Below are 21,682 nucleotides of genomic sequence, written 5' to 3'. Positions count from 1 at the left end.
GTCGATTGAGCCATGTCTGTCTGTCCGTTCAAATTAGCGGCGTCTGCCGGAGTGGCTCTCTCTCCTACTGACTTAGTATCGGGTATAACTGTAGAGTTGCGGTGTCCGCTGCAACTCACAACGTTCCCCCTCGTTATTACTGTATTCTTGTTGATACATTTATACGACTTTTCAAAAAGTTGTTTACTTTCTATAAGTTTTTTCGCTAAAACTGGCCATTCCATAATATTTTATTCGTTTTCTGCGTGCAATAAACAAGTATTAAGTGAATTTAATGCTGAATTTTTTTTTTTTTAACTAAGCTTTTTCAAGGTCCATAGCCCTACTAAGGTACCTCTTTTTCAAGGTCTTTTTATATAGGAGGTAAAGTTTTAGGAGCAAATTCAATGCTGCTATTATTGTTAGAATGGTCAGAAGTACTATTTGGGATTTTAGATGTGGTGTGTTGTCTACTACATCGACAACATTGATCACATTGGCTGTGCTATCCTGAACTTTAGAGTCATGGTTACCGATCTTGATATCTTTTTATAAATCTACTCATGAAATGGATCTGTTTGGTTCTTTCTTTATTAATTTTTTTTCTCTGCATGTAAGTATATATATAAAAAAAAATTTTTTTTTTTGTGAGGATTTGTTACCCTATTCTGAGAAATGAAATGTGAGTAGTCTTAGTGAACGGTTGTTAGCTTACATAACTGTTTACAATCATTTAAAAAAAAAAAAAATGCTAACAGCACGTTTGTTAGTTAAAGCCTAACAGAATTAGTATTTCGCAAGCTGCATTTTCATGCATCAGCTTGCTTTGTGGTAAGACTTATATTAAGGCAAGTTAAGGCTTGCGCATTTCTGCGGCCCCTTTGCGTTTCTTCGCTCTTTGGCGAAGTGTTGCCTTTATATTTGCAATACGCTCTATGCAGCGTTGTCGGTCCTCTTCTTCAGTTAACGACTTCAGGATTTCCTCTTCTAAATGTTTTTGGGTTAGAAGTTTCCTTACTTCTCCTCCTCGTTGGGTTTTGGGTTTCAGCTTCTTTTGCTGGCGAGCCCTGTACTCAGCTATTGTGAGTGGGCGTGGTCCATCAGCTGGACACACCTCAAGCGCCTCTTTCAGCGTCGGTGCGTCCCTTTGTTCAATAGGAACAGCATTTTTCATTGGTTCCTTTTCCATGGGCCTATGGGCTCAGGCGGTGCCGGTGCCGGTCATCGCACAGGTCAAGTTATATATTTGTAAGTATGTTATGTTTGTAGTTTATTTTCTTCTTTTAGGCCTATGAGCTCAGGCGGTGCCGGTGCTGGTCATCGCACAGGTGCTTCTAGTGACACACGCTCTTTGTAGCGTTGTCGGTGCCTTTTGAGGTCTTTATCTTCTTCCGTTTTCTTTTGTCGCACTTTTAATTCACTTTTAATTTTAATTGTCCATTGGTTAATTGTTCCATTGTAGTTAAAGAATGTTTATTGGCGTGTGCTCCTTCCGGTTGCGTATTTATAATTTTTTCACTATTTATTTTTCACAAAGGGTCCTGTCACGGTCGCCATGTAGAAATGGAATCGTAATCGAATAGAAACAGCGAAAACACTTCTGTTCTTTCTTTGGGTTGTATTCGGAATGAATTCAATTTATTCTTCATAAACTTATTTAGCCTAAAGTACATAATGTTCTTGGTTGAGTTCTGTCGCTAAGGGCAGCGGCAGAACGGGATCATGTAGCATGCCATATGTATGTGTATATTTATGTTTGTAAGAATGTATATGCAGAAGGCATATACATTGGAATGCTCATTTGGCCACTTGGAATATATTGCCGACACTGCAGTTCTCACGCTGCAGGCCAGTCCACATATAAGGGACTGATCGTATTACGGCTCTTGAGTGTGGCTATGTTACGTAAACATTGCGACAAAGTGTCTTTATGTTTATGAGCGTGATACTCTACATTAACTTTGGATATGACCACTTGACATATTGTATACACTACAATACGGTGAGCATATGTGTATTTGGCATACAACATACTACACTAGAACTGAAATTTGAGTTTGGTTCATGTTTTGGGTCTTTTGATGGACTGACCTACCGCCACAAAATAAATGAAGAATGGGCAGGGGGTGGGGGTATGGTACACTAGGGCGCGGGAAATTAAATAAAAGCTGTTAATTGTTTGATTTATACCACAAAATATAAAATATTACAATAAAATAATTACACATTTATTTCCTTATTTTAAACAGGTTGATTATAAATTATAAAAATTATGCAAACGCCTTCGGTTCTCGACTTTTTTGTTTATTATAACTAAAACAATGATGTATCTAAATATACAATATAAGAAAATATATATATACTTAAATAAATATGCATAAATATATATATTTCTTTCTATAAATAGAACCATACATATACTGTATGGTTAGTGGTTGTATGAACTGGCACATCTATGTATATACTGTATGGTTAGTGGTACTAGCTAATCGTGTAGAAAATTGAAGTATCAATCGGATTAAACTTGTTATGATCCGCCTCTTTGCCACCCTGGCCTATCGTTCCCAGCTAGCTCACGGGGAAGTCAGGGGTGTTTCCGACCCGATAAGCCAGGGGACGGATTGAACAAAACAAAAAAACATACAAAAAAAACAAATCTAATTTATAGGACAGACTTGTCCTCGTTGGCACTTTCGTCAGCGGGGATAGTTGGTTTCGTTATCCCTAGCAGGGTCCCACCCTTCCTTGAGCGCCACCTTTTTCATATTCAGGGTCCCGCTCTTCTTCTCGCTCTCGTCCCACCCAACTACCGTTTTCTATTCACTCATGACTCTTTTCAAATTTTCATTTTTATATCCATTATATTTTCATATTTAACTTGAACATTAATAATTAATAATCTAGGTTTATATAAAGGAAATAAATACTAACACAAAAATACTAACAACAAAATAAACCCTATTTCGGCCGAATTGGCAGCCCCCTTTGATAGAAGTTGTTGCTTCCTGATGCTTGCTGATGTTTACGTTTGATCGTGGTGTTTTTTTATATGATCGTGATATATTGTTTAATTGTGGGTCGGACGGGTGTAGATGTGCGAAATGTGGTGATGTTATGTGATGTGTTATGAATGAGGGTATACATGCGTGGGTTGTGTGTGATGTGGGTGGATGAAGGTGGGTGTGTGTGAATCGTGTGTGTGTATTTCTGCTTTGAAGTCCGGATTCTTTCCCCAGGGGGGGGGGGGGGGGGGGTGGTGTGTGGGGACAGAAACGTGTCTCCAGTCGGTGCTCCGCTGACGGTCCCTTGGTGCCGGTGCTCCGCTGACGGTTCTCGCATCAGTTTCCCGGCCTGGCCAGTACCGGGATGCTGCTGCCGATGTCCGCCGCTTCTGCTGATGTTGATGCCTGCCGCTGATGTCTTGGTGGGACCGTCGTCTCCACGATCTCCAATTTTGTTTCCTTTTTTTCTTTTAGGGCACGTGCGGCCTCCACTATTCTCCACCGGAAACTCTCTCTTTTTTCTTCCTCGCCCCGTTTCCTTTTCTCCCACGCAACTCTGCCACTGCTTCCCAGGATCCACTGTAGATGCCGCTGTCTCTTTCTTCTCCAGCCCTGATACCTATCGGCTCTCTCCAAAACCGCCCATAACACCACACTACCGTTTCCAGGATTACTCCGCCGAAACGGGAGTGCCAAGCTGGCGGGCTTTTTCAATTAAGGGGCCCCAAACGTAGGCCATCGCCCACACCCTGAGATTGAGAGTCTCTGGCTCCATCGACTGAGATGCCTGGGCTACTGCTTCAGATCCTTTGCGTGAAACACCCCAATACGTGAGCCTTGCAACGTCTCCAGCTCGTACAGACTGTTGCCCATACTCCGGATCACTCGGCACTTGACGTATTTTGGGCTGAACTTCGCGTTGATGTTGTTTTTAAATTTGCTCAACACGAAATTCCGCTTATATATCTCCTGACCCGGTGAGTACCTAATTTCTCGAGCTTTTCGATTATACCTGTTCTTCGCTCTGTTGTAGGCTTCATGAGAGTTTCCTCGGACCTCATCTCGGACTATCTCCATCTTGTCACTCCTCGCCAAGGGTGACATTTGTGCATCATTTAGGGCGCCCAGTCTGCGTGCCAATTTATAATCTCGGCCGCTAGTAAACATGTGCTGCCCAAACAACACAAAGTATGGCGACGTCCCGATACCCGTGTGTATAGCGCTCCTAGCCACACACTGGATCTCCGTCAGCTTCTCGTCCCAGCGCGTGTGATCCTCACTAGCGTATGTCCTTATTGCTGCCAGTACAGTCTGGTTCACTCGTTCGGCCGCGTTCGCCTGCGGTGCATAGTTCCCCGACTTCAGGTGCGTTATGCTTCTCCTGTCCAAGAATTGCGATAATTCAGCTGACACAAACTGCTTTCCATTATCGGTGTGTACTATTTCAGGCACGCCAAACTGCGCGAAGACCTCGGCGTGCAAGAATCGGATCACGGCCGAAGACGTCGCCTTAGGCAAAGCCTTCAACCAGACATATCTGGACATGTGATCGAGGACTATTAGTATGACCACATTGCCACTTCGAGTCCTCGGATATGGACCCAGGAAATCCAGGTACAGTTTTTGAATCGGCCTCTCGGTTCTGGTTTCGGCCCCCATGAGTGGACGGTGAACCTGTGTTGAATGTTTTGTTTCTTTGCAGGTGTTACAATCAGCCACATATGCCTTCACCTGCACGGTCATCCGGGGCCAATAATAGAACTGTCGCAGCCGTCCCAGTGTCCTCGCGATTCCTCCATGCATTGCCACATCGCTGTCGTGAGCCTGTTGGATCAGTGTGCTCGTCAGGGCTTCCGGGATCCATAGCTTCCACGAAAACTCCTCTAATTCCGGCCGGCCAAATTGTGTGCGCTTAAACAGCAGTCCTTCCTCCACCTTCAGGTCTGGGAATTCATCCTCATCGCTCTGGACCGACTCAATTTTTCTTCGGTATTCTTCATCCTCGAAGGCTGTGGTGTCGAACTCCAGGAAGTCGATAGCGTCCACGTCAAAGGGACGTGACAGCATATCGGCGACGATATTTTCCTTTCCTTTGCGGTGCTCGATTTCGAAGTCATAAGCCTGAAGAGCCAACGCCCACCTGGCTAGCCTCCCATCCAGTGCTTTGAATCGCATGAGCCACTGCAAACTCGCGTGATCTGTTATCACCGTGAATGGCATCAGTTCTACGTATGCACGGAACTTCTCTATGGCTCTTACCGCCGCCAGACACTCCTTCTCTGGCACGCTATAGTTGAGCTGTGCCCCTCTTAGCTTCGCCGAAAAGAATGCGATCGGGTGCTCTGCTCCTTCATCATCCCTCTGGAAGAGAACTGCTCCAATCCCCACGTGGCTCGCATCACACTGGATGAAGAAGTGCTTCTTAAAGTCTGGGTGATGTAGCACGGGGGCACTGGTAAGTGCTTTTTTGAGCTCCTCGAACGATTTTCCTGCCTCCTCCGTCAGCTTAAATTGCCCTTTTCCTTTCAGACAGTCTGTCAGAGGAGCCGAGAGTGCCGAGAAATTTCGGATAAACCGCCGATACCAGCCAGCTGTCCCCAAAAATCTCCGGATTTGTCTCACGTTCCTTGGCATTGGTATTTGGGTGATCGCCTGTACTTTCTCCGGATCTGTCCTAAGTGCGCCGTCGCCTACGATGTACCCTAAATACTTTAAATATTTATAGCCGAATTTCGATTTTTTTCTTCCAATTGTCAGGTTTGCCTCCTTGAGGCACTTGGCCACTTCCTCTAACAGGTGTATATGCTCCTCAAACGTCCGGGAAATAACTGGTAGATCGTCTAAGTATACAAAGACATGGCTTCGGAGTCGTTGTGGAATTACTCGTTCCATCAACCGACACAGCCGTTGGGCTGCATTGCACAACCCGAAGAGCATCGATTTAAATTGATAGAGTGGTCTGCCTGGCACCGTGAATGCTGTGTACGTCCGACTTTCAGGCTCCAGCTCTATCTGCCAAAATGCGTGCTTTAAATCGATGCTGCTGATGTACACCGTATCCTCTACGCGGCTCAAAATTGACTCTATGCTCTGCAGCGGGTAAGCATCCTTCACGGTTAATTTGTTTAGTTTCCGCGCATCCAGACACAATCGGTTCTTTCCCGGCTTCCGTACCAGCGTCACGCGGTTGCTCCACGGGCTCTCGCTGGTTTCGATGACTCCGAGACGCAACATTTCGTCCACCTCAGCAAACAACAGCTCTTGCACCGCGGGAGATACCGGGTAGAATCGCTCCTTTACGGGTACGGCTCCCTCGATTAATTGAATTTCGTGCCTTTCGAGCGTCGTTCTTCCCAAACCATGCGTGTCGAATGCCCTGAAGTTGCTCTTCACCTGGTCCAGACGTGTCTGCTGCGTGTGCGTCAACTCGTGCGGTTCCGTTGGTCTACTCCTAGTCAGCACCTCAGCATCAATTTCGGCTAATTCCTTGTGTCGTTCTAGACCTACTATATGCGGAGCCAGACCAAACTTCCGCCAGAAATCGACCCCTAGGTACAGCGGTTGCTTCAGCGAGGGACACAGGAACAACTCCATGGTCTGCTTCTGGCCTCCATACGTCATTACCGTCGACACATGTCCCAGTATTTTATGAGGAGTGCCGCCTGATGTTTGTACTGAGAATTTCTTTATGTCTTGAAGTTTCAGCTCCAATTCTCATATCAGTTCCAGGCCACCTTTACCCAGGAGGCTCACCGATGCCCCTGTATCCCATCAACGTCCTCGGGCCCAACTTTATTCGTGCGAATGGCCTGTCATCCTGACGAATTGCCGAGTGGACTGCTGCACACACCTGGAGCCGCCTCCTCTTGCGCCTCTGAAACCTGTCCCGAGCCCGCTGTGCTCTGACTGCTCTCGTTCGGATACTCTCCGCGACTTCGTCCCCCATTATCCGATTCCTAGCCTGCTCGTACTGACGCTGCCTTTCCTTTATCGGCTTGCGCTCGGACCATCTAGCTTCGGGTAATACAGCTTGGTTAACCTTATATATGGTAGTGTAAATATTCTTATTGCTACTTCTTTCCTTAGGGGTATCTAATTTAACGTTGGAGGACCTATCTATTGGCTGCTTCGCGGCGACGTGGAACTCGACTCCTCCAATTGCGTCGTGCTCCTTTTCGAGTTTCCCGGTCGACATTTAGGGCATTTTGGAAGGATGACCCCGGCCAGCCCGCACTTGTAGCAGAACAGGTTACGCACGGCCGACTCACACTCAAAATAGGTGTGACCCGGCTGAGCGCAATTCCAGCACCTCAGCTGGGCGCGATCGCCTCCGGGTTCCCTCGTCCTATGGACAGCATCCAATGCCTCGGTCTGTTCCTCCGGGTCGTGAGTGTTCGCATCCAATTCATGCACTTTGTGATCTTCCCTGCGCCTACTCCCCCAAGGTCTGGACCGCTCCTTGTCCATCGCGTCGCCAGCAGTTTCTCGGCGTCCGCACACTCTTCTCGCAGCTTCTGTAGGTTTGGTATCTGCATTGGATAAATCACCCTCGAAATTGCATCCCTAATATTGATCTTTATGATCTTTATTAGATCATAATCCGAGAACGGATTCAGCAATCTCGACCTCAACACCAACATCTCCTGGATGTACTGGTCCGCCGACTCCCCGTGGCGTTGTCGGCGTTCCCTGAGCTCTTGCTCTCGCTCGAACTCTGTCCGACGAACTTGAAACTGCTGCTGGAGACCATATCTCATATTCGGCCAGTCCGGCATTCCTACCGTCCGCACATGCATCCAGTACCAATCCCTTGCGTGGCCACTGACCAATGTGTGAAAGGCTTTCAACAACTCCGCCCACGGTACCTGATACGACGCCTGTAGATGCTCCACCCGGAATATGAATTCCGCCACGGGCATCCCCTTTGGATCGCCGTCGAAGCTAAGTCCCCATCTTCGTATCTGCACTTGCTCCTGCCTAGCCTCTCCGAAACTCGGTCGATTCCTGTTAGGGTTTGCTCCTGCGCCCATCCCGTTGAACAGCCACTCCTCCACGGGTCTCTGATCGGCTTGGGTCCTCTGATCGGCCTCCAATGTTCGTTTGTCCACGAACAAGTGCGTTGGATGTGCTTGCTGGTTCCCGGGTGCTTCCTGTTGACCTCCTCCCAGACTGGTTGCATTTGATCCCCGATTCCTTCCATTCGCATCACTCGCCGTTCGCTCCGCTTTTAACGAACCCACCACAGCGTTGATCTCTCGCATGAAATCTAGCATGTCTGCTTGCATTGACGATCTCAGCGCTTCCATTTGCTGCCCGAGCGACGCTCGGTAGGTCTCCTGTGCTTGGGCTAAGGCTGCGTTCACGGCTGAGCTTAACTCGGATGGTAACACCAGGTCCTTACGGGTTCGCTGTTGACCTCCTACCGCTCCGGCTTCTGGGTCCTCCTGGTACAACCCCGCATGTACGTTTACCGCCACTTGCGACGGCCCTTCCAGCCTACTGCCGGCTTTACCGTCCTGGGACCGAGTCGTCGGCATGTTGTACGGCTGGTACCTGCGCTGTGTCTCTGGGCTACGCCTTGTCTTTCCCGACCCTTTAAAAATCTCCGGGTCACTCATCAACCAATTTTCCTAACGTACTACTTTCCTTCGTCTATTCCCTATCTACTTAACTATCTTGGTGATAAATAAATTGGATTGTTTATTATCTGACTACCCTACTCCACTAAACACCTAGTTCCTGGCTAATTAATCCTCAATACCTTCAATCGAAACGAGAAAACAAATAAATAAATAGTGCAATAAATAAATAAGCGAATAATTAATTCCATGTTTAGATAACCAAATAAATAAATCTAAATACATACATCGGTTAATTTAAATCAATAAATTGATAAATCTAAATATCCAAACTGATTCAATCAAATAAATAAACACCTACATCTACAATTAATCGCCTAATTAAATTCCACACTAAATAACTAAATACTTCCTCTCCCAAACAAAAACTCTTTTTCCGATGACTTGCCTAATGCCTACTTCTAAAATTGCTTCCAAACAATGCTAGCGAGGATCGTCAGTCCTCAAAAAAAAAAATTATTTCCCTTTGGGTTTTCTTGCTTCGGCTTTCCAATAGTAAATCACTAACAAAAAAACATATAATTCCCAAACTGCTTCAGACAAAAATTCACCTTTAATTTGTTTGGTGGGACGAGAGACAACTGCATTAATTGTTTTGCAGGTGAGCGGACCCCCTTCTTTTCCCCTTGCTATTTACCTTCGTTTACTTTTTCTGAGTGCCAACTCCCTTTGCTGTTTCCTCCCTCAGATCACCGTGGATCCCCCAGAATCGGACAACGACGTTAATGCCTCTGGACATAACCCGGACCACGACTCGACAGATCCTCCGGCACCTCTTCCTCTTTTCAGATCCAGACAGCGAGCTCCACGAGTCGGACAACGAGGCTACTACCACCTGGTAATACCTGGACCACAACTCGGGACACACACTTCCTTCCCTTCTACCTCCGATACATAACTACCATGTCCCTTTTCCTCTCTTCTACTCCTCTCAGCGGCTACGACGGCTAGGATTTATTCCCGGCTCGCGGACCGGCTGAGTTTCGTTCTACCAGGGTTACATTTTACACCGGGTCTTTAAGACTCGCGTTTAAAATCGATCCCTTCTATTACCATTGGGCGCCATTTGTTATGATCCGCCTCTTTGCCACCCTGGCCTATCGTTCCCAGCTAGCTCACGGGGAAGTCAGGGGTGTTTCCGACCCGATAAGCCAGGGGACGGATTGAACAAAACAAAAAAACATACAAAAAAAACAAATCTAATTTATAGGACAGACTTGTCCTCGTTGGCACTTTCGTCAGCGGGGATAGTTGGTTTCGTTATCCCTAGCAGGGTCCCACCCTTCCTTGAACGCCACCTTTTGAATCCGCTCCCTTTTCATATTCAGGGTCCCGCTCTTCTTCTCGCTCTCGTCCCACCCAACTACCGTTTTCTATTCACTCATGACTCTTTTCAAATTTTCATTTTTATATCCATTATATTTTCATATTTAACTTGAACATTATTAATTAATAATCTAGGTTTATATAAAGGAAACAAATACTAACACAAAAATACTAACAACAAAATAAACCCTATTTCGGCCGAATTGGCAGCCCCCTTTGATAGAAGTTGTTGCTTCCTGATGCTTGCTGATGTTTACGTTTGATCGTGGTGTTTTTTTATATGATCGTGATATATTGTTTATTGTGGGTCGGACGGGTGTAGATGTGCGAAATGTGGTGATGTTATGTGATGTGTTATGAATGAGGGTATACATGCGTGGGTTGTGTGTGATGTGGGTGGATGAAGGTGGGTGTGTGTGAATCGTGTGTGTGTATTTCTGCTTTGAAGTCCGGATTCTTTCCCCAGGGGGGGGGGGGGGGGTGGTGTGTGGGGACAGAAACGTGTCTCCAGTCGGTGCTCCGCTGACGGTCCCTTGGTGCCGGTGCTCCGCTGACGGTTCTCGCATCAGTTTCCCGGCCTGGCCAGTACCGGGATGCTGCTGCCGATGTCCGCCGCTTCTGCTGATGCCTGCCGCTTCCGCTTTTGTTTCCTTTTTTTCTTTTAGGGCACGTGCGGCCTCCACTATTCTCCACCGGAAACTCTCTCTTTTTTCTTCCTCGCCCCATTTCCTTTTCTCCCACGCAACTCTGCCACTGCTTCCCAGGATCCACTGTAGATGCCGCTGTCTCTTTCTTCTCCAGCCCTGATACCTATCGGCTCTCTCCAAAACCGCCCATAACAAACTATGTGTTCAGCTGGGAAGTCCTAGATAGCTAGTAACTCCAAATCGAATATCAAAATCGAGGAATATGTGTCTAATCCTTGACGGAGAACGATTAGCCCATTGTAGCCCAAGGAGCTATTTAAATATTTCACCGAAAATATTGAATATTTAATCATTTTAGCGCAATTTAGGTGAAAGATATCGTGGTTTTCTTTAAGTAAAGTGAAAGGATAGGATGAATCTACCATAAGAACTTACAAACAATATTACTTTCCGCGGCTTAACTCAAGCTGTTCACCTGTTTAAATAGAGGGGGATGTAGTGGGCTAAGTTATTTTTCCCATTGGTATATTTACGGTATATTTTGAAAATAGGGTTCGGACTTATCGATAAGTGCATTATCTGAAAATGGTCTCACAGATTTTTCTGTGATGGGCCGGGGGAGAGCGTAGTTTTTGTTGAAGTAGTGCGTTTTTTGCGAACTTCGGCGAAATTGTTTAATCATAAATTAAGTGAACTGCGTTAAGCGGAGCGTTAAGCGGACCCCGCGAGACGAGGGTGGAAAACGCGTGAAAAGTAAGGAAAACGGCAGGCAAGGCTTTGTTCGTGTGTGAGCTTGCGAATAATGTGAATAATTAAAAGACGTTGCCAGAAGGAAAAGACGCAGCGAAAACCCCACGGAAGCACGGAATGGCCGATCAACCATGGTCTTTCGGGGATCGGGATGAGGAGTAGCTACTGCAGAATCCAGTTTCTGGCTGCTGTGAGGCAAGGCGTCTCGTCAGGATTGAAGTCGAATCGAACCGAAAACCACCGCCGCCACCACCACCATTAAAAACAACAATATCAACCATAAAAACAACAACGGAAAAAGCGGAGCCAAAAATCTTGGCCCTTTCCTGGCATCACTGCACCCGCCGCCGACACCGCCACCGCCTGGTTATTCCTGTTTGACTTTATTTTCACTCGTTTCGCTGCCAAATCGGCGCTACTTTCGCCACAAAAGATTTAAACAAAATTTTCGGAAGACAAGATGTCGACGCGCTCGCAATTAACCAAGGACTTGAACGGTGAGTAATTCTCTATTTCGTCTCTGTCGCTCTGTCTCTCTTCCACTCTCTCTCGTTGTTTGTCTCCCCTTCACACACTCATTCTCCTTCGAGCGGTGTTTGTGTCGTTCCTTTGTTTTGAGGAAGTGCATCTGCATCCCCTGCGCCGACGATGACGACGTTTTGTTTTCGGTTTTTACTGTTTTGTTTAGCCCGCTGACGGCTTCCGTTAGCCTGAATGTGACACCCGAGTTGAGGGACAGGGATACAGACGGACCTTTCGCACGTTAACATTTCCACCCACCCAATGACAAATGGCCCCCCCCCCCCCACACACATGCGCGGGTGCGGACCCCCCACCCCCCCCCCCCATCCTAGCCATAATTGTTATTTTATATATATAAATTGTTTTCCCAATAAAAAAAAAAAAACAAAAAAAACACACACATGCAGACTACTCCCCTCCTCCTCTTTGATACAACTCCACGGGCCGTGAAATCCAATCTGACAAAGCCGAAACACTCACCGCTTGGCATGAAAAGCCCCCACCGTAATGTTCTATGACAGGTGTCTGTCTGGTCCATAATCGCAAACCCCCAACCCTTCCACACACTGGTTCCGAATCGAAGCGAAAACCGGAACATTTTGTGAGCCCCATTTGCGCTGCTTTTACAGCTAGAGTGGATTACGTTTTGTGGTTGCAGAAGAACAATTGAAAAACTACCTTAATTATACCCGATACTCAAAATGAGTATTGGGGTATATTAGATTTGTGGTAAAAGTGGATGTGTGTAACGTCCAGAAGGAATCGTTTCCGACCCCATAAAGTATATATATTCTTGATCAGCATCAATAGCCGAGTCGATTGGGCCCTGTCTGTCTGTCTGTCTGTCCGTCTGTCCGTCTGTCCGTCCGTCCGTCTGTCCGTCCCCTTCAGCGCCTAGTGCTCAAAGACTATAAGAGCTAGAGCAACGATGTTTTGGATCCAGACTTCTGTGATATGTCACTGCTACAAAAATATTTCAAAACTTCGCCCCGCCCACTTCCGCCCCCACAAAGGACGAAAGTCTGTGGCAGAATTGTAGAGAATGACCATATCTTTAAGACTGCGGAATCTGAATTGGATCGCATTATTATTATAGCCAGCATCAAGAAAACAATTTCATTGTTTCTCGCCCTGTCTCTCTCTAACACACACGTAGCATAGCCGGCTTTGCTTAGAGTAAAACATTAGCGCCTAGATCTCAGAGACTATAAAAGCTAGAGCAACCAAATTTGGTATCCACACTCCTAATATATCGGACCGAGACGAGTTTGTTTCAAAATTTCGCCACACCCCCTTCCGCCCCCGCAAAGGATGAACATCTGGGGATATTCACAAATCTCAGAGACTATTAAGGCTAGAGTAACCAAATTTGGTATCCGCACTCCTGTTAGATCTCACTTTAAAACGTATATCTCAAAAATTTCGCCCCACCCCCTTCCGCCCCCACAAAAGACGAAAATCTGTTGCATCCACAATATTGAGGATACGAGAAAACTAAAAACGCAGAATCATAGACAATGATCATATCTATCAGATTGCTGAATCTGGATCAGATCAGATCATTTTTATAGCCAAAAGGAACAAATCAATTTGCACTGGCTACGCAGCGCCCGACGTCACGCTCAGACTGATTTTCTGTCTCTCTCGCACGCACTCTTTGTTGTGTCGTTCAATATTAGCGGCGTCTGCCGGAGGAGAGCCATACTGACTAAGTATCGGGTATAACTGTAGAGTTGCGGTGTCCGCAGCAACTCACAACGTTCCCCTTGTTTTAGAATGGTTTTGTTTTTCCAAATGATGAAATCTGTAGGAGAACATTTACAACGATCCATATATTTGTGTAGGTGTTTTTCTGATAATACATATATCTTATCTATCCGATTTTACTATCACTGAAATTGGTAAATGTTTTTTACAATACTATCCATCATCCCGAAGCACTGTGCCCTGGCGATGTCAATGGGAATTTTCCCCAAGCTCGCCGCCACTGCGAGTAATTTAAATTGAGTGCAGTGACAGCGGGAGGAGGAGTCGGTTCTCTGTTCATGGTGGTTCTTGGTTCTTGTTCCCAGGTGTAGGTGTTGACATGGTTGTTTCTTGTTTGTTTGCTTTACGTGTTGTTTGTCCAGGTGGTGGTCTCCTCTATCCTCCATGTGTACCACCGTCTACCTATCCCATCGAGATGCTCTCATTGCTACTCCCGTGTTTACTCCGACATTAGAAGAATCTTTTTCCTTCCAATTAGTATATTGTTATTAAAATTTAATGGGGAAAACCTTACGCCATCATCTCGATGTTTTATTTTCGACGGCTGCTGCAAATGAATTTGAATCTGAGTCCGCTGGAATGTGGCACACCCGCTCCAAATTGTGCATTGACAATTTAATTTATGATTCTGTCGCTACTTTCGTTCCAGTTGGCTACCAAAATAAACTTGATTCTGTCCCGCAGCTGTGTGGCGTCTTTGGCCTGGGGCTATCGGTGCTGCACCCGAAACTCAATTGGGCGTTGTATAGTGGTCGCCAACCGATCAGCTGTCAATTTATTCTCGGCATGACTGCACTGTTCATTGTTTTGAAAGATTTAAGACTGTTTGGACACCTGTCGCCGTCATTAATCATGCTGAAAATCGTTCCATCTTGCAAGGAAATTAACGATTACCCGATAGAAGGCACAGCCCACCATTCTAAATATATAGGAAATATAAGATAAGAAGTCGGTATAAATTGATACCACAGAAAGATTGCGATTGAGTGCAAGGTAATTAAACAAGCATAAACGCTTCCTTTGGGGATCCTTTGTCGTTTATCAACACTACGTCGCAATGCAGCAATAAATGAGGAGGAAAAAGCCCCATTTTCTTGTATGCCTATCTATGTTTTCTATTATCCAGTGTACTCGATTCTTTCTCTCTCTGTCTCTCGTTCGCTGCTGATAAGCCAGGGCCCACTGATAAGGCGGTCGTGTTTATCGGGGGGGCTCTCAGTGCTTATTTCGACGCGTTTTGTGCCTGGCCTGTCTCTGTGGGCCCGCAAATCCGTTAAGAACGCGTCCCCCGGTCTTCGGACACACTCGCCGTACGAGTATTTGTGTCTGTCTTTCTGTCGGTGTACTTGAACCGTTATTACGAATATTACGTGGATGGCTGCCCTGTACACCAACGAGATGATGAATCACATCGATCAGTATTTGCGGCGCATTATAGTGTAAAGTAGTGATCCTAGGCTGGGGTCAGTCTCAGTCTGCCCAGGGTCACCTACAGTTTATTTGTAAGTTGCTGAGACGTTGAGACTGGGGGGGGGAGGCGGGTCGTTGGCGCAGGGATCGCCGAGCCGCCGTCAACGACGGGGCCTTCGGGAGAAATTAGGGAGGGGGGGGGAAAGCGGCGTTGGGCCGGGCGGCGCGAAACTCACCCGAGACGCTGCACTCCCCGACTTCAGCAGGGTAAAACCCCTGTTGCCAAGGTCGAAGTGGGCCGCGGGTCCGGGGAGGTGAAGGAAAAGGATGAGGGGGGGCGCCTCTGTCGAAACGCGTACCACTTCTCACTCCAGCAGGGTAAAACCCTGTTGCCAGAGTCAGAGCGGGAGCGTAGTGACTGAGAACAGTCAGGAAAACGGGTGGGGAGGGGGTGGAGAGATGACCGCAGTCGGTGGTCCGACCAGAGAAAATAAATGGAAGCCAACGCGTTCTTAATTCTATGATCGAAGTTTTATTGGATTGGTTCCCCTCGCACTCCCTCCTACTCCTACTACTACCTTGGCCAGCGGCCAGCTCACCCGCGGATCCGGCGCCTGTGTTCCCGCAGCTCCTCCATGCTTTTCTCTCCTCTCTGGCGCGCGGCCGTTCAACACTTTTTTTTCTCCTCACTTCGATGTCCGCGACGTTCCGTCTTCGCTCACTTCCCAGAATCGACTCCTTCTCTCGCTACGGTCGCTCGACGTTCTCGCCACGCCTCGCGCTCGTTTTCGGGCCAACGGGACTTTTCCGAAAGAGCTCCGCTCTGCTGCCGGCTGAGCATGGCTCCCTCTCCTCGCCGTCTTCTTTGCGGTTGTTCCGTGTGAGCTGGCCGTTTGGCGGGATTTCGGCTATGCAAAACATAACTAGCTTATTTACTACTATAGCATATGGTTGTGAGTAATCCAATTATTAATATTATTATTATTATTCTTGTTACTATGTGAGGGTCCCAGTATGGGTCCTCACACCCTCTCCTTACTTCGGGGGCCCGTGAGCGAATAGTCACTTTGCTCGTCTTGCTGATGTGGACCTGGAAGAAGGTGTTGTCCGCCTCTGCCAAGAATCGGACATCTTTACGCCGCGGGTTGACGAGTTGTGCCAGGAGCCGGGCTTTCAGGGTGTCTGGCAGCCGGCCGTCGGGCGTACGTACTCTCCAATCCGCCTCCCCAGTCACCCAACGAACGGCTGGGTTGGGGGTCGACGTTTCTGGTATCTCCGGACGGCCGCCCTCGGGATGTAGGATGGCGTCCAGATCGCAGGCGTCCGGTAGCTCTGCGTCTTCGGTGGCGATGTCTTCGGGACGCAGGATGGCGTCAAAGTTGCTGACGGCCGGTAGTCCTGCATCTTCGGTGGCGATGTCTTCGGGACGCAGGATGGCGTCAAAGTTGCTGACGGCCGGTAGTCCTGCATCTTCGGGGGCGATGTCCAACCCGTCTATCCGTTCGAGAAGGTTGAGCGTATCAAGGGCCCCGAAGAGTGCCGGAAGCGGTGGCTCTTCCCAGCGGAGCACCTCTTTTTCGAACTCCGTCGGCTCGAATTGCTGGCGGTATCCGCGTGCGGTGGCACCTGGCAGCCCGTCAGGGATAGTGATGGCCTCTGCCCCCTCGTCGGGGCTCGGACCCGGAGCGGTGTAGTCGGCTGCTTCTCCTACGGTGGCGTGTCCAGGGCCCTGCGCGTGGTCTTCGGCGACCTGGTCGGGGTTGACCTGGCTGGGGCCCTGAGCATGGGTGAACGTGGCTCTGGCGGCGTTGCCAGGGCTTGGGTCCCTGTACGTCTGGGCCACGTCTCCTGTAATATTGACGTGATCGGGGTCTGAATCGTGCCCCTCGATGATCTGGTCGATGCGGGGCCAGCTTACGACGTCGCCGCATAAATTTTCCCAGCTGAGGACCTCTGGGTGGACTTGGAATTCTCGTGGAGTGGGGCGAAGAATCAGTTCCTCGATGATCTCCCAGTCGACTGGGGGCTCCGGCCTGGCTTTTGTCGTAGTTCTCCGACGGCGGGGGTCTCTCGCATTCGATGAGCTGTGAATAGGCATGGACTTGTCGACTACAGGCAAGAAATACTTTGATACTCTATGAGTGCGGCGGAGCGGTTATAGACTTAATGAGAATCTCCAAAATGTCGGCCTTGGTTGGTCCCTTCGGTACAATCACGGTTGCGGTTTGCCCTTGAAGGAACAGCCACGCCCGCTTCGTTTGGTGCGTCGTTCTTCGAAGGATGTCCGGGTCCCGGAAGCGGATGTGTCCAGGAGAAGCGGCCACGCACGCCTCGTTCGGTGCGTCGTTCCTCGCAGGATATCCGGGTTCCTGAAGCGGATGGGTCCAGGAGAAGCAGCCACGCACGCCTCGTTCGGTGCGTCGTTCCTCGCAGGACATCCGGGTTCCTGAAGCGGATGTGTCCAGGAGGAGCAGCCACGCACGCCTCGTTCGGTGCGTCGTTCCGCGCAAGATATCCGGGTTCCCGAAGCGGGTGTGTCCAGGAGGAGCAGCCACGCACGCCTCGTTCGGTGCGTCGTTCCTCGCAAGATATCCGGGTTCCTGATTGGTTTCGTCTCTGTGTATCCGGGGTGTCAGCATCGTCGTGGCGGTTTGAGTAGATCTGCGTTGTAATCAAGATTGTTGTATATTGGTTCGGTCAGGGTCGTCTTCACTGTCCGTCCTGATCTGGTCGGTCTTTTCATCATCTTCGTCGATGGTCGGGTAGAACGCCTTCAGGTCGTTCAAACTGGCTGATCGCTGCTTACGTCCGTTTAGAACCTGTAATCGGACGAGATTCGGAGAGAGAAACTTGGTCACCCGGTATGGTCCCTCGAATTTCGTGGCCAACTTGGAGGCGAAGCCTTCGGCTGCTTTGGACAGAGTGTGGCGACGTAACATCACTTGGGATCCAATAGCCGGTTTCCATTCCCTACGGCGGAGGTTGTAATGTCGTTTTTGCTCTTCTGATGCTTTGTCGCAGTTTGTTTTTGCGATTTCGAACACCTCTCTCATCTGTCGTGCCCTGGTCTCCGGGTCGGCGATGCTAGTTCCCGTTCCTGGCGTAACCTCGTCGTACAAGGCGCCTGGCAGTCTTGGCTCGCGACCTTGGATCAAAAACGCGGGGCTGAATCGCGTCGAATCGGACACGCTTGAGTTGATCGCGAGCGTGATTTCTGGCAAGAGCTCGTCCCAAGTGTTCTGTTTTCCGTCGATGTATTGCGCCACCATCGTTTTAATTGTTCTGTTCGCGCGTTCTGTTGGATTTTGTTGGGGAGTGTACGGGGCAGTATGCTGAAGTTCCATCCCTAGCCTTTTGCAGAATCCTTTGAACGATCGGCTGGTAAACTGTGCCCCATTGTCGCAAACGAAGGTACGAGGGGTACCAAAGCGGCTTAGGATTCTTTCTCGGAATGATCTTTCCAGGTGTGGCGTAGTTGCCTTGCGTAGAGGCACCAGTTCGACCCACTTACTAAATGCGTCGAAGAAAACCAGGAGGACGGCGTTTCCATGTTTGGAGCGGGGCAACGGCCCAACAAAGTCGGCGCATAACACGCTGAAGGGTTCGTCAACTTGTCTGGTGAACATTTTCCCCGCCGGTTTGAACTGGCTCACCTTGTATTTTTGGCACACTACGCATTGGCGAACGTATCTGGCGACTTCTCGGAACAGGCCTGGCCAGTAGTACTTTTGGGCGACTCGTGTGCTTGTTTTTCGGATTCCTAGATGTCCGGCCGTCGGGTGGTCATGGCATTCTTTTAGTACGCGTCGTCTATGTTCTGCAGCGACGCAGAGTTTCCATGGGGTGGAGTCTTCTTCTTCGGGCACGGTGTGCAGGCGCCGATACAGTTGTCCACTCTCGCTTCGGTAGTCTTCATATTTGCCCGGCTGCTGCCTGATTCTCGCCAACATTTTCCTGATCCACTTGCACTGTGACTCCTCCTCCAGAGCTTGATGTAGTAACTCCAATGGTTGGCGGGAAAGTGCATCTGCTACCACGTTCTGCTTCCCTCGGCGATAGCGAATATCGAATTGATATTGCTGCAGCTCCAAAGCCCAACGTGCTATCCGTCCAGTGGGGTTGTCGATCGAGTTGATCCATTTGAGGGCGAGATGGTCCGTGATCACGTCAAATCGGTATCCTTCCAAGTAACAGCGCAGCTTGCGGATTGACCACACTATTGCCAAGCATTCCTTCTCAGTAACGGAGTAGTTCTCCTCGGCTTTGGACAAGCGTCGACTCGCGTAGGCTATTACTCGTTCCTCGTCCCTTATCTTTTGTGTAAGGACGGCTCCTAATCCTTGTTCGCTAGCGTCGGTTTGCAATGAGAATTTTTCAGAAAAATCAGGGCAGGCGAGGACCGGCGCTTCGGTTAACCTGATCTTCAACTCCTCGAAGGCTTTCTCCTGTTCTTCCGACCATTTCCATTGCCGATCTTTCCTTAACAACGCCGTCATGGGTTCTACTATTTCGGAAAAGGTGGGTACAAACCGCCGGTACCAGGAGGCCATACCGATGCATCTATGAAGTTCCTTGACACCTGCCGGAGGTTTCAGGTTGCGCACTGCGGCGATCTTGTCAGGATCCGTGTGTATGCCGTTCCCGCTGATGACGTGTCCTAAATACTTCAGTCTGCGTTTGAAGAAGCTGCATTTGTCCTTGTTGAGTCGAAGATTAGCCTTGCGCAGCCGCTGTAGAACTGTCCCAAGATGCCGCATGTGGTCCTCCACGGTGTGCCCGATGACGATAATGTCATCAAGATAGGCGAATGCGTGTGGTTCCATGTCGGGGCCAATCACGCTATCCAGTGCTCGCTGGAAGGTCGCGCCGGCGGAGTGAAGGCCAAAAGGCATCACTTTCCAGTGAAACAACCCGCGGCCCGGCACGGTGAACGCCGTGCACTCGCGGCTGGTTGGGGCAAGCGGAATTTGCCAGTAGCCGCTCTTCAGGTCCAGGGTCGATATGTACCTGGCATCTCTCAGCTGTTCCAATATGTGGTGAATCCTGGGGAGGGGATACGCGTCGGGGATTGATCGCGCGTTCAACTGTCGGAAGTCTATGCACATCCTGATGTCACCTGTTTTCTTGCCCACGAGGACAATTGGGGCGCTATGTGGACTCTTCGAAGGTTCAATCTGCCCTTCCTTAAGCAGTTCGTCGACCTGTTTATTAATGACGGCTTGCATAGCGGGGTTTTTTGGATAATAACGTTGTTTTATAGGCTTGTTGTCGCGCATCACGATGGTGTGTTCTGCAATGGGGGACACTCCGCTGAGGCCGTCGAATTGTTTCAGTTCCTGTTGCAACCATTCGGTGATCCGGGGTTCCAGGGGTTCGTCGTCTTCGGGCTCGAATCCAGGGGCCAAAACGTCGGGCAATTGGGATATACTCACGGTGGCCACTGTTGCTCCCTGTGTCCGTTCCCTGGTGCGCCTACGGCGCGGCCCGTTGTCGCCGATGCCGGGCTCGAATCGCACTCGTTTCTTGGATCGCTGCTGTACCTCGTGTACCCGGAAGGGGTTTTTCAGCATGGCTCTGTGGTCGAGGCCGGGGAGCGCCGATGTCCATCCGGGTTGGTATCCTGCCGGGGTCGAGACCTCGCCCGAATTCCTAGAATTCCTTGAAGAAACGGCCACGCACGTCTCGTTTGGTACGTCGTCCCTCGCAAATTTTCCCCACCTCACCATCATGGATCCCAGGGGATCGGCCACGCGCTCCTCGTTCGGCACGTCGTTCCTCGTCGGTTCTTGATGCTGGGCGACCCGGTCTCGGCTGAGATTCGTAGGTTGATCCAGGCGGGCTGGGGATCCTATGTCTTGAGTCCTGGTATCATGGCTGTGTTTAAATTGCAGGCGCAAGGGGACTCCTCCACACTGCAGGGTCGCGTCTATTCCGCATAGGAAATCCATCCCGAGGAGGACGTCATCCAGCACGTCTTTCATTACTAGCACCGGCATCTTTACTTGTTGATCTCCTAGTCGTATGTCTGCCATCAGCGCCTGAGTCAATTCCCGGAGGGACCCATCCGCCAATCTGATCGTCGTTCGCACCATCGCTATACTCTGTCCGTTGTCCAGCTCCAGGGCTTTGCGTTCGCTAACGAAGCTCCGTGTGGCGCCTGTGTCCAGAGTAGCGAGTAGGTCCTCTCCTTCCATGGTTACTTGCGCGCGAATTCGTCCTCTCTCCAGCCGCAGGGTTCCCTTTACTGCCTCGGGGTGGGATTGGCGGTCTTCGCCCGGTCCCCTGCCGAGTGAAGCGCCTGTCCGTTTCCCGACGAATTCCTGCGACAGCATTCGATGGTGCGTAGCCCGCGACGGCCGCAGTCCCAGCAGTACAAGACTTGGGGCTGTTTACACTCCCTGGAAAAGTGTCCGGACCCGCCGCAGTTCCTACAAGCATGCTGCACGTCGATTATGGGGTCGGCGTCTTGGAGGATGGTTCCATTCCTGACATCCGGCTGCTGCGAGTCCGTCGACCAATCCCTCACCTGGGTTCTATCGTGCCGGAGATCCTGTGTCCTCGCGGCCGCGTGATTCCTTGGTCCTCGTTGACCAGCCGTTGGCCCTAAAGTTTCCCGCGGATGGGTGTCTCGTGCTTGGTT

The 21,682-nt window shown here is 49.3% G+C and overlaps 1 protein-coding gene and 1 long non-coding RNA gene across 6 annotated transcripts in view; one reads left to right on the top strand and one right to left on the bottom strand.

Annotated features, from left to right (window-relative positions):
* The first annotated feature begins 11,197 nt into the window (after positions 1 to 11,197).
* Positions 11,198 to 21,682, top strand: part of LOC117189983 (F-actin-uncapping protein LRRC16A-like) — a 225,784-nt gene continuing 215,299 nt past the window's right edge. For 3 of the 5 annotated variants that reach the window (XM_033395068.1, XM_033395067.1, XM_033395066.1), the window contains exon 1: positions 11,201 to 11,840. In XM_033395068.1, the coding sequence (XP_033250959.1) occupies positions 11,804 to 11,840 (37 nt within the window). In that variant the 5' untranslated portion in view covers positions 11,201 to 11,803. Of the gene's footprint in view, positions 11,841 to 21,682 lie in introns of all 5 variants that reach the window. The other 2 variants (XM_033395065.1, XM_033395069.1) reach the window with 2 other exon arrangements.
* Positions 13,681 to 14,494, bottom strand: LOC117189985. Its single transcript, XR_004473616.1, has 2 exons — positions 14,147 to 14,494; positions 13,681 to 14,092 (listed from the first exon to the last, which is right to left on the bottom strand). It is a non-coding gene; the product is annotated as an uncharacterized LOC117189985 (long non-coding RNA).

Source organism: Drosophila miranda, assembly GCF_003369915.1.
Source record: "Drosophila miranda strain MSH22 chromosome Y unlocalized genomic scaffold, D.miranda_PacBio2.1 Contig_Y1_pilon, whole genome shotgun sequence".
NCBI classification, from domain to species: domain Eukaryota; kingdom Metazoa; phylum Arthropoda; class Insecta; order Diptera; family Drosophilidae; genus Drosophila; species Drosophila miranda.
This window is presented reverse-complemented; position numbering and strand designations above follow the sequence as displayed.